Source organism: Gopherus evgoodei, chromosome 2 (genome assembly GCF_007399415.2).
Source record: "Gopherus evgoodei ecotype Sinaloan lineage chromosome 2, rGopEvg1_v1.p, whole genome shotgun sequence".
In the NCBI taxonomy this organism is placed as follows: Eukaryota; Metazoa; Chordata; order Testudines; family Testudinidae; genus Gopherus; species Gopherus evgoodei.
In genome coordinates, this window is record NC_044323.1 from 235,575,639 (window position 1) to 235,588,886 (window position 13,248).

Genomic DNA, 13,248 nt, shown 5'->3' on the forward strand with positions numbered 1-13,248 from the left:
TTACCCTGCACATTTCTCCTCAATTTCTTTTTTACCTTTTTGGTTCCTTGTTTGAGGATGTCTCCCCGCCACCTTTTTGAGCAATTCCTTTTTAAAATAAAAAACACTTACTTTAAAAATACACCCCTTTTCTTCAGCTTTAGCTGTAGCAGATAAAGGGCTTCAGTTCCTCCTTTGAAATTAGGCCTTACTGGTAGGCAAAATAATGAGAGGATGAACTATTTCACCCATCACTCCCTTTTGGGGGTCCTTAAAAGAAAAGAAATGTTAAAGGGGAAACTGTCTGCAGAGGCTGTCTGAAATTTGATGGCTGGGAAGCAGGTGGATTGGAAAAAGTATACTTCAGTGTCATGGCTGCCATCCCAAGAGTCTCCCGGGACAACAGGATTCAATGTAAGAACTGGGCTTTTGTTGTCCTGATCTCGAAAGACGTTCTGACTAAATCAGGCCAAGGACCAGTCGACACTGTCACCTCCACTGGCTTTGGCTAAATCCCGAACACGACCTGGCATGTGAGATTTTGGTTCCTTGCTGTCACCTCTTCCCCCCCATCATGTATCCTTTTCCTTCTCTTTCCTACACCTCTCCTTTTGCCTTCTGTGTCTGACTTAGCCAGCCATGACTGTATATTTTGCAATACTCCAGTAAGACCAAAAAGGCAGCTAAAAACAATGCCCTACACAGCGCAATGCTAGTATAAGTTTGCCAGCTCTCAGAGTGGCTACTAAGACTGTGTACCATGTCTGTGTTTTTCTAGCAACAAGGCTGAAAAAAAAATAGCATCAAAGACAGAAACTGCATTTTCTATCTTTGCTGTTCTTTCCTCTCCCTAGTTGTGTCTGTGTCTTGATTTGTCTTCTAGGAAACAGAATCAAATTTTAAGAGCAGCAACAAGAGCTCTGGCTCCTCTCAACTAACTTCTTCCCTTTTTCCCTGAAAGGACAATTACCACCATATTTAAAACCATCTCAGAGACTATCAAACAGGGTTGTGTTTTCCTCCCCTCCTAAAACCTTTATCCAACTAAAGGGAAAAGAGACAAGGGACACTGTTAAAAAAAAAAGCTGTATTTAATACTTTACATTTCTAATCCTCTAACTGCCTTTCCTTTAGTTTTTGTATCTTTACGAAAAGGTTGAAAAGATTTTTAATGGTGAGCACCATGGTACTAAGTAGACCGAAGGCTCTGTATTCAGAACCCTGAACCTTGTTTAAAATCATTGTTGTACAGTGATAGAGTCATGTTAATATCTTTGGCCTGGTCTACATTGGGGGGGGGAGGGGAATCAATCTAAGATACGCAACTTCAGCTATGAGAATAGCGTAGCTGAAGTCGACGCATCTTAGATCGACTTTGACTGACTTACTTCATGTACGAGCGGCACAGGATTGACAGCAGCTACTCCCCCATCGACTCCGCTTCCGCCTCTCGCCCTGGTGGAGTTCCGGAATCAACGGGAAGCGCGTTCGGGGATCAATGTATCACGTCTAGATGAGACGCGATACATCAATCCCCAATAGATTGATCACTACCTGCCGATCCAGCAGGTAGTGCAGACATATCCTGTGACTCTCGGGGCCAATTAATTCCATCAAAATTAATATAACAGAACACGCAAGAATGGAAAAGGAGGGGGAACAGAGAGAAAGCAGGAGAAAGGGAGAGGACAGGTAGGAAGCTTTTAAAATATATATTAAAAAGTTACTTATGCAAATGAAGACTTATCATTCCTAAGCAGCATGACGTTGACAGGCACAACATCTTTCAGTAAAACAACTAAATGGTGCTTCTTATTGGTTTAGTAATATCAACCTGGGCTCTATTTCTAAAACTGTGGTGTTTAGCCCAGGATACGGTTATAAACTCATGCAGGTAGCACCCCTTCAAGTTATTTAAACAGTTCTACACTTCCAGAATAGATTAAGTAATGCGATTTTTTTTTAAACAATTCTGATTAATTCTTTTACAACATGAAACAAAGTCCAATAAGATTTAGATTACTCTTCTGGAAGTTTTGAAAGACCGAACATTACCAGTGAAATAATATGGAATCCCGTAGTATTTCAAACAATGCCTTGCAATCTCAGTGTTCCAAGTTAACATTATATACCTATGTAGAATTTCAACACAGAACATGAGAATCTCACCTTGAACATTGGTCTCACATGCTCCAAATGGGTTGCACTAGTAAAAGGTGCCTGAACATGGCTCACTGCTTCCATGAGGGCTTTTGCTGTTTTAGCCATCTGTTCCATTTCCAAGTTATACAGAAGACGTCTCTGCTTTTCACTAGCAACATCTATAAACACATTTTTCCTTTTACATTTGTGTTTTAGTCAAGGCTTTCTCACAGAAAGTAAGTAAAATAGTAATTTTGTTACATTAATCATTTAAATGTTGTATTCTGATATATTTAGAAACTAATGACATCTAAAAGTTAATGCAAATTTATCTTGTTTGTTTATACAGTAGTATAAAAATCAAATTACATCAATGCACTAATAACAAAAGTATGTGAGTAGTGAAATGTTTGTTTTTTTAAATGACAGTTTACCTTAATTTTAGTCTATACAGAAATAATCTATATACTAAATCAAAGAAAGCTTATGACTGAACTGAAGCAAACTATTTTAAGAAGAAATACTAAGCAAGGTACATGGGCTGGATTAATTTCACAAAGTGGACAAATTTTATATCGAACTATCATAACAGCAAGGAAGGATTAAGTGTGGAAAGATAAATATTTATCTCTTTCTCAAATGTATGTGGCAAAATGCCTTAAGACCTTTTCATGCTGGTATTGAAGCCTCTATCTCATAGTGAGGGACAACCCAGAGAGAGAGTACAATCAGAAGAAACAAACACTTAAATTTTCAGGGAACATTTAATTCATCAGAGTTTAATGGCTTTATAAAAAGGAAAAATAAACTGCTAGACAGAAACAAGCTAAAGAGCAGGAAAAAAAAGAGGTAGCTACAGATGGAGACTTGTGACGTTGGAAAGGAGTTATGAGTAGAGTGTTCTTGGGGGCTAGTTTTAGAATCATTCATTAACTATATATACAGAAAAAAATTGGGTAGCTTTATAAACAACAGGATCTTCACATTTGCAGAAAATATGAAAACCGAGTGCACACAATGAGGAACCATCAGATTCAAGAACATTTGGACCATTAAAATGATGGTCCAGAAGACAAACAGTTAAATGTTTTTTAAAACTATTTAAGGAAGGAACCAATCTAGGGAACGTGTGCTAAACGAGCAATTATAAGCCATAATGAAAACAAGATTTTGAGGTGTTATTGTTGGGAAAATCATAGAATATCAGGGTTGGAAGGGACCTCAGAAGGTCTTCTAGTCCAACCCCCTGCTCAAAGCAGGACCAATCCCTAACTAAATCCCCAAATTGCCCCCGCAAGGATTGAACTCACAACCCTGGGTTTAGCAGGCTAATGCTCAAACCACTGAGCTATCCCTCCCCCTATTATTGCATTAAAAAAAGATATTGCTATAGGTGATGGACAGGATACAAAACAAAAAGTGACATGGTTACTTTACTATAAAGGTCTCCTGTGGAATACCGTACACAGTATTCATCACTGTACAACAGCAAAAATTATGCTGCCAAGGAAGTGCTGTGTAGAGCAACAAAGATGACACCTGTACTAAACAATATCAATTCTGAGGCAAGATAAAGTCAGAATAAACCCAGTTTAATTAATGCATAAGACTTCAAGGGGGCATAACTGACTTTCAAAATTAAAAGGGACAGACATATGGTAATAAATAGTCACTCAATTACTGCAGAAGATGACATAACTGAAACCAAAAAGAAGATGACCGGAACAAGAGCTCTGTGTAGCTCTAAAGCTTTTCTCTCTAACCAACAGAAATTGGGCCAATAAAAGATATTACCTCACCCACGTTGTCTCGACAAAAAGAAAGGAACTGATGGATGGGCAAAGAGTAAGAAAGTGAGAATAAGATTAAATTTAAAGAGGGCAGGAATTTTGGGAGCCAGAGTTCTTAAATATTAAGTTCACAGAAAGAATCATTTAGTACTACATGTAAAGACCTGTAAAATTAATCATCATAGGTTCACTTTTTATAAGATAGAAAAGAAGAGGGGGGGGGAAGAGAGAGAGAGAAAGCAAATTTAATCCCATTTCAGATTTCCTAGTGTATCCTTTCCTGTGTGTTTCTCTTAATATGTATGTTTTTCAGGGTAGGTACTCGTGTATAGTATGGCACTGAGATTACTACTGGTCTTAAACCAATAACTATTCACAGTGACATTAAACAAGACGCTGTTAGTTTAGTACACCACATTCTTAAACCAGGAGACCACATTATGAAACAAAGAGCCAACATTTATTCTGTGACGACTGATACACTGCTTGTACTTACTTTGTTTACTGGATTTTGTGGGTATTACTAGTTCTTTCGTTTCCTTCATAGATATCTTCTTCCCTGCTATTTCATTATAGATAGCTGACAGATACTCCTCAGGAAGGTCCTTACTGTCATTGATACCTCTGTTCATCTTAATATACTGCTCCTTGGTCATTTTGTTCTTTACCTGGAAACCAAAAAGAAGCAAATAGTATGAATGAGAGAGGCAAAGGGGATGATTTTTAAATGGATTTAGGCACCTAAACAGGCAGATAGGTGCCTAAGCCCACCAAATAATCACCACTGACATTTTCAAAGCCACATCTCAGGTGTTACCTAATCCTCCAAAGTGGCTAAGTTTCCACCAGTCAGCATTTTCAAAACGGTCTAAGTGCTGCTGCCACCCCACCGGCGGTAACGAGGTGCTAGAACGGTTAGCTCAAGCCAAAGCCCTGGAAGCTCCAAAGCAGAATTTTTAAATTAGGCAGGGGGATGCTTATCTTGCCAATGGGGGCCTGATTAGGGTGACCAGATGTCCCATTTTTAAAGGGACAGTCTCATATTTAAGCTCTTCTGCAAATGTCCCAGCTTTTAGGCAAATTGTCCTGTATTTTGTGACTCTCCTCCCCATCAGTACTGGTGGGTCCTGCTTCTGGCCCGATCCCTGATCACTAGCTGCCTGCCCATCAGCAGTGAGTTGGGGGTCCAGTGGCCAATGGGCGGTGGGTATGCAAGGTTGGTGGCAGGGCTGGATGCTCTGCTCACTGCGTGCTGGCTCTCGGCCCCGTCCCATTTCCAGCCAGCACTGGCTGTGCGCTCCAGTGGCTGGTGAGTGTGGGCAGGTGCCGGTGGCAGCCGGTTACGTGTCTCCTCTGTAGCCCACCCATCAGCCTTTTACGTGCTCCTCCTCTTGCTGTCCTCTCCCTGCTTTGTCCCTTCACATATCCCAGCCCTACTACTCTTTCATATCCTCCCCAGCAGGGTGTGTCCCGCTCCCAATGCACTGCGGGGAACCAGTCCCTGGTTGGTGAGCTGAGCACTCCAACAGCCTCGCCGGAAGGCTCCTTCCTTCCCCCACTGTCGCTGGCTGGGCCAGCGCCCCAGGAAAGCCCAAGAACCTCCAGCCTGGGGCGCTGGCTAGGAGGAGCCAAGCCCTGCATGTGCCAAAGCCCTGCACGTGCCAAAGCCCTGCACAGCACTGTCATGGGGAAGCCTCTCCGACCCTCAGGAAAGCTCTGTAGTGGCGGGTGGAAGTGATTTCCAGCCTGTTCGCACCTCGACCCTGCAGGCTCCACAGCAGCAACCTGGGCAGGGGCTTAGCACTCTCTTCACCCGCCCTTCCCCTGCCTGGTTAAGTCCCCAAGAACCACAAGGCTGCTCCATCCCCTAGGCATCCTCCCCCATTGTCCCACCTCTCTGGCCGGTTCCCTGGGCCTTGGTGCACAATGCATCCTTAAGGCTTCACCCCTTCTTGCCTGTGCTGTAACAGGGAGACAGGAAGTTGCTGGGTTATGTTAGTGGCCAGCCTGGAGGTGTTAACTGCCTTTTAACACTGTGTGGGCAGGAAAGGACAAGGGGCTTCCAGCCACAGGGGAGAGGGGAGTGCGGAAAAGATGAATTCTGCCAAGACATAGGCCAGGTCATCTCTCCCCCCGCCCCTCCTCCCACGTGGCTGGAAGCAGCTCCTGTCCTTTCCCTCCCACACAGTGCTGAACAGCTGCTGCTGCCACACTCTGGTGTGAACCCTGGCAGAAATCTGGGGAGGGAGGACATGCGACCCTGCATGCCCCCCACGTGTTGTCTCAGGAAGACACAGCGTCAGATACAGGAGAGGCAGATCTGTCCTGGGGGCCCTGCCAGGCACAGAAGACGAAAAGGTCCAGGAAGGGTGGGTGGATCAAGGTCAGTCGGTCACCCCCCGTTTGAGCGAGGTATAGGGGTATGTGTGTGTTTGTGACCTCTTCCCGAGTGTGTTGAGAGTAGGAGTGTGTGTGTCACCTCTCCCTAGGTGAACCATAAAACCTTAAAGATAAGAAGGTAAATAAAAAGAATACAACTACACAATATTTTTCTTTAATAGGAGCTCAGTCAACTTGATGTTAATTTGAACACTGGCACTGCATAGTTCTGATTGCCATTGAACTCGCCTGAATAAGAGTAATTTTACCAGGTGTCCCATATTCAGCATAGCAAACTATGGTCACCCTACGCCTGATCCTTTAGGTGTATACTGAGCATGTGTAAGACCTGATACTCGTTAGATCCCACAGCAAGAGAGCCAGATGCAGGCTACTGACAGGCAGAGGACACAGCACATGCACAAAAGACAGGAAAACGTAGGATGAGCATGAGCAGGACAGAGAGAGAGAGAGAGAATATCAGCTGCTGGTGGACTACCTAAGCAGCTGACTTTCAATAGGTGCCTAATTCCAGAAGAGGGTTCATAGCTGGTGGATCCCAAGCAGAGAGAGGTGCTTATCTCTGGGCCATCAAGCAGGTAACACCAGGTTAGCCACTGATGGTATGTCTACACAGCAATTAAAAACACACACCTGGCCTGTGCCAGCTGATTCTGGCTCACAGGTCCCAGGCTTAGGGGCTGTTTAACTGAAGTGTAGATGCTGGGTTCAAGGTGGAGCTCGGGCTCTGGGACTCTCCCACCTTGCAGGGTCTTAGAGCCCTGGCTCCAGCCTGAGCCCGAATGTGTACACTACAGTTAAATACCCTTACAGCCCAAGTCAGCTGGCCCAGGTCAGCTGCGGGTGTCTAACTGCAGTATAGATATATCCTTTAAGCCAGTGGTTTTAAAACTTTTTTTCATTGGCAGACCCCTTTGGAAATTTTAGACATAGTTTGCAGATCTCCAAGAGTCCGCGGGCCACAGGCTGAAAACCACTGCTTTAGGCACCTTAGGATACATTCATTTCCCCAACCCCTTCCCTGCATTCATTCCTGGATAGCTTAGGCAGCTCCTCACCCAGCTGACTGGCTCTGAAAATCCCTTTCTTAAGCACTTAACTATCCCCAGGCACTTTACAGGGAATCTATTGAGCATGGCGCCACCTAACTCCAAGCTGAAAATTCCATCACATAGTGGGCTGCCCGGGGGCTAGGCATTGCTTCACTCACCTGAGAAAAGCCTAAAAGTGTTTAAAAATCTGGTCTAAAGTTCATAGAAATCATGCTAGGATTCATGAACTCTAATGAAATCTATCCATTTATCCAACAAACTGATAACTTTTCTCATTTGTTTGTGGATTGAAGAAAGTTTGTCCTCTCAAAAAAGCAATTCTCAAAACTGGTACACCGGCAAGTGCAGACTCTTCCCTATTCATGCTCTGTTAATGTACCATAATCCTGTTTTATCCTGAAACATCCCTGTGGTAACAATTCTATTCTTAGCCATCTCTTAGAGTACCTATTGGGTTTCTGGGTCTCCTCTTAGTGTAGCAGGGTGGTTACCTGCTCCTGCCCTTCGGGGCTTAAAACAGGCTAAGAGAGGGCTGTGGCTAGGGCAAGAAGCCTGGGCTGATTGGGGAAGGTAATTTCAGATGTGGCCAAGCCCCAGTCATGCCCAGCTGGCCCCTATAAGAGGCAGTGAGCCAGGAGCCTAGTCAGTCTCCATCTGTCTGTAGAGGGAGAAGGGCCTGGCTGTAAGGTGTTAAGTAAGGAACCTAGATCTGGAGCAGGACTAGGAAAGGGCCATGGAGCTGGGAGCTCCAGCCTGGAAAGCCCCAGGCTGCAGGCCTGCTGACAGGTCTATTAGGTACTGGGTTGCAGGGGACAGCCCATAGATAGGCAGAGGCAGCAGGTCCAAAACTCCCTTTGCCTATGATGAGGGGCATACACTACAGTCTGCCTCAGTGAGCAGGGGCTAGATGGGGACTGTCAGTAGCCTAACACTGAGGTGAAGCAGGGATAGTGGGTGAAGGTTCCCCTGGGAGGGGGAGACCCTGATACTGAGCGGGTTCTGCAAGGGGGGGTGCAGAAACCCAGTGAAGGGGCACTGGGTCCTGGGAGGGACATGGGGGCCAGAGTGAGGAAAGGCAGAGCACCAGCCAGCAGATGGCGCTCCTGGCTGGAAAATGAGCAATGCCTGAGGATGATTAGCAGGAGGTGCCGCAGGGGTGAGCCTGAACACTTACAGTTAGATATACAGCATGTGTTGAAACTAGAGAAAATCTACAGAAGAATCCCACCAGTTCAGATGAACCAGTATTACCACCAGTAGGAGCCCTACAGCAGATAAGACTCCCACAGCTAGACCTGTTTTACCACCAATTTAAAGCAAGCATAACTGAAACCATGGTCAAATGGGTCCTGCAGCAGGAGTCTACACTACGACTCCAACAGGGGCTAAATATTATTTCATCTGAACCAAAGGACTTTTTTTTAAAAAACATTTCCCCAGCGTAGACAAGATTCCCCTCTCAGTTATATGAAATGGTGAAATTATGTGGGCATTACATGATACTGATGAACATATGGTAGAGATTAAGCCAAGATCCAAATTAGTCAATAAGCATAAAAACAGAACTATTATGGCACACAGCCTAAACAATCTACTCTAAGTTTATTACTTTTTCAAGGTTAAATCAGAGGTAGTACCAAATACTCTAATAATTTCAAATGTGGTGAGTATTGCATTTATAAAGGAGCTGCACTGACGGGGGTCTTTAAGCATTTTCCCAAATGGTGAAGTTACACAAATCTCTTTCAGTTTTCAAACTGGATGGAACCAGGGCAGATTTAAGATAAAACAGTAGTTAGTATCTGCAAGAATTCTAGCTTTGATTGTAAAACCAGTCACTAAGGAAAGTAGTATAATATAAAAACCAGTGGATATAACTCAATTCAATTAAAGCTAAGAAAGAAAGTGACATCTCACTGCAGGAATGGCCTAATGGACTTGAACTGAAAACTTCAGAAGCAAGAGAAACATGTTAGGATAAAGATATTCAAGCCTGTCTGCAAAGGCCTATACTTTAAGTATTTAGGTGTATTCTTATCACTTAGCTAGTTATAGAGGTATAAACGAAAGAATCAAAATCACTGTCTGTGTAATGGCCTTCTCTTAGGCCACATCCAGACTAGGGTATTAAAATCGATTTTAGATACGCAACTTCAGCTACGTGAATAACGTAGCTGAAGTCGAATTTCTAAAATCGAGGTACTCACCCGTCCACACGGCGCGGCATCGATGTCCGCGGCTCTCCATGTCGATTCCGGAACTCCGTTCGGGTTGATGGAGTTCCGGAATCGATGTAAGCGCCCTCGGGGATCGATACATCGCGTCCAGACTAGACGCGATATATCGATCCCCGGGCAATCGATTTTAACCCGTCGATGCCGCGGGTTAGTCTGGACGTGGGCTTACTGTGACAGGCTAAGACCTTCAGCTAAGATGTAGTTAGGCAGCCATAAGCTGGGAAGTGTATGTTCACATCCTCACATTCCAAACTAGTCACAGTGAAATAAGGTGCTATTGGCTATTAGGAATACAATCCTGTCCTGATATTCCTAACACCTCCAGAGAAAGGGAAGAGCTTAGAAGATGTAAAAGGAAACTTAGTTTGATCGCATCCTGTCTGGCAAGAACTCACTTATCAATAGACACAGCTGGAGAAACCTTATGTCTGTATAGATGTAGTTGTGAAATCCTCACTTCTGTATTGTTTTGTATGTTTATTTGCATGGTCTCTGTCTGGTTCTGTAATTGTTTCTGTCTACTGTATAATTAATTTTGTTGAGTGTAAACCAATTAAGGTAGTGGGGTATAATTGGTTAAATAACCATGTTATAATATGTTAGGATTGGTTAGCTAAATTTCAGTAAAATGATTGGTTAAGGAATAGCTAAGCAAGACTCAGGTTTTGCTATATAGTCTGAAGTCTATCAGGAAGTGGAGGGGGGAAATGGAAACCGGGACTGCGGATGGGGGAATTGGGATCATGTTTTGCTAAAGGGGGGGATGGGGATGGGGACAGGGACACAGGCAAGGATCTGTGGTGTCAGAGCTGGGAAGGGGGACACTAAGGAAGGAAACTGGAATCATGCTTGCTGGAAGTTGACCCCAATGAACATCGAATTGTTTGCGCCTTTGGACTTCAGGTATTATTGCTCTCTGTTCATGCGAGAAGGACCAGGAAAGTGAGAGGGTGAAGGAACAAGCCCCCTAACAAAACACAGATTGTGTGTTACTTAGAAGGAGCAGACTTATTAATGTTAGTACATTAGTATAGAGTAGAGCACAAAAATATTACAAATACATTGCCGTAAAAGTTGAATGTTCTTATGTTAGAAATTCTGTGACATGCACCAAGTCATTTAAAAGTACAAGAAATGTTGTTTACATGAAACCTGATATATGAGAAAGTTCTTTATAGCAACATACCTGTGGGCTATGAAGATCTGTCGTTAACATGATAATTGAGTAAGCTAAGACATATGCAGTGTCTGCACTAGCAAAAAGGGTTTGCCTGAAAAAACAACAAAGCCACATATTACTAATTCTTACTCATCACTCAGTTTCACAAAAGCATTAAAATAAGAAAATATTGCTTACCCTTGGTTACATTCTAAATATCTGGCAGCAAATTTCTCCATTAGCCGATCAATTTTCTGAGCCTCTCCTGGAAGACGGAATCCCTCTAAAAACATGCGTAGAGCCGATACAAAATCCTTTCCTGAAAAGTCATGTTGGTCCACATATGCATACATGACTTCTTTGTTAAATTTATCATTGTCTCCCAAGAACTCTCCAACCTGAGTCTAAAATAAGGACAAAGAGAAAGGTAGACTACCAAAACAACATGCTGCATTTATGTACAGTATGCAATCTGCCACAGCATATTTAAAATCTCCTATTTATAGCATTAGGAATCTTTTCCTGCACCTTTTTCCTGGCTTCTGATTGACTAAGTCAACCCAGCACAATGTTCTAAACAAATATTAATTAGACTGTATCCAATGAAAGCCCTTCATACTTAACACTGCAGAGCTTCCGAAGACAGGGAAGGAAAAGGTGGGCTAGCAGCAGATGAGAACTGGAAAGAGTGGCACACTGCGCTACATTCCTTCACAGTGAATATTTTGTTCACACGCAAACAAAAGCAGCTCTTTAAAAAAATATTAGTAATGTTTCTCCACTGGTCTGTAAATAGCATATTTTTATTTTAGCCACACACACCAGAACAGTGTCTCCCTGGTGTGCGCTCTTCTGTCTACCCTTTTCCTCCTTGCCATTCTGTTCATTCACCATTTTGCTCCACTCCGTGTGTTATATGCATGCATGGAAAAGATAGCAACAGCGTATCAAAAAAACCCTTGTGACAGGTCAGCTGCACTGGCCATTTCCCGTTCTTCTCCACCCAGTCTCTTTAGGGGAGTGTATAGTAAGTGGGCATAGTAAGTGGCCATGCAATGCACTCTTATCCCTACATTCCTGGATCCAAGGTCCGGTAGGCCACACAAGATCCAATGTGAGGATTCCTTCTTCCCCTTACTCCTTTGTACAGGCATAGTACACTCCAAAGCATTCTAACTCTATGTGATTTATAATTAGCGTAAACAGGTAGCAACATAAGCACAAATATCAAACAAACTAAAGTTACCAGAACAGTTTCCTTACCGAGTCTAATCTTTCCTCTTGATGCAAGAACTGGGCAATATCTTCAGGAGTAGTGCCCAGCATTCCCTGCTCTTGCAGGTACTGTATTCCTCTCTTTGGTTTCTTATTAAATCTGCATAAGCAATGTCAATATGGTATTAATTATAGTAAACATCTCTCTCTCTCACACACACACACACACACACACACACACACACACACACACACACACACACACACACACACAGATAAGACAGTCAAGTTACTGATATCATAGGTAACATCAAAATCATTTTTTTATTTGCTAATTAAAGTTATTTTAGTTTTCTTCCTCTAAATTGGCCAAAATGTACACAAAGTAGGGACAGACCACTCTCGTCTTTTCTGCAAAGATTGAAGAGGTTAGTCTTCAGTAAGGATTTAGTATCTGCCCTCAACCATTCATCATGGGATGCCTTTTAGTCTTTCAAAACCACTTTCTTTTGCTAATGATTGCCAGTATTGAGGTACTGAACTGGGCAACTCCCTCTAAAGATGGTCTTAATGTATCTAAGGCCTTGGCTACACTGGCTTTACAGTGCTGCAACTTTCTTGCTCAGGGGTGTAAAAAACACACCCCTGAGCGCAGCAAGTTACAGCGCTGCAATGCACCAGTGTAAACAGTGTCCCAGCGCTGGGAGCGTGGCTCCTAGTGCTGCAAGCTAATCCCCACGGGGAGGTGGAGTATCTGCAGTGCTGGGAGAGCTCTCTCCCAGTGCTGGCCATACCCTAAGTCCTCAAATCACTGAGCAATACAAATATTCTTCCTTCTCTTTAACCAATGGAATGTTAATGTGGTGCAATATTGTTCACACAAGTCCAGGATGCTGGAGATTCAAATTGTCTGGAACAGGAACTTCTGTTCCATATAAATTCCAGAATAAAAAAACATTCTGAAATGAAATGAAACAATGAAATTTCCCACAGAAAGGAAATTTTAAAAATTAGTTAAAAAGATCATAACACGTCATTTTGATCTTTTCTAAATGCTTGAAGCTCCTTGAGTTGCCTGGAGGCCAAAGAACCTGCCAGGTGGGTTGTCTTGGGGTGGTAGAGCCTCAGAACTCAGAACAATTTTCTTGTGAAAATTTGAAAAAATTTAATTTTTACCAAAAATGATTTTTCTGTCAGAAAGCTATTCTACCATACAATTCCTAACATTTCTAGTGAATGTCTTAACTATTCTCCAGTTCACATTAGAACAGGGC

General features: G+C 43.1%; 1 protein-coding gene across 3 annotated transcripts in view; it reads right to left on the minus strand.

The window, feature by feature from the left end:
• Positions 1 to 13,248, minus strand: part of ARFGEF1 (ADP ribosylation factor guanine nucleotide exchange factor 1) — a 179,699-nt gene that overhangs the window by 55,555 nt on the left and 110,896 nt on the right. For all 3 annotated transcript variants that reach the window (XM_030553237.1, XM_030553238.1, XM_030553239.1), the window contains 5 exons: positions 12,023 to 12,134; positions 10,958 to 11,163; positions 10,787 to 10,871; positions 4,408 to 4,579; positions 2,149 to 2,300 (listed from right to left, as the gene is read on the minus strand). In XM_030553237.1, the coding sequence (XP_030409097.1) occupies positions 2,149 to 2,300; positions 4,408 to 4,579; positions 10,787 to 10,871; positions 10,958 to 11,163; positions 12,023 to 12,134 (727 nt within the window). The remainder of the gene's footprint in view (positions 1 to 2,148; positions 2,301 to 4,407; positions 4,580 to 10,786; positions 10,872 to 10,957; positions 11,164 to 12,022; positions 12,135 to 13,248) is intronic.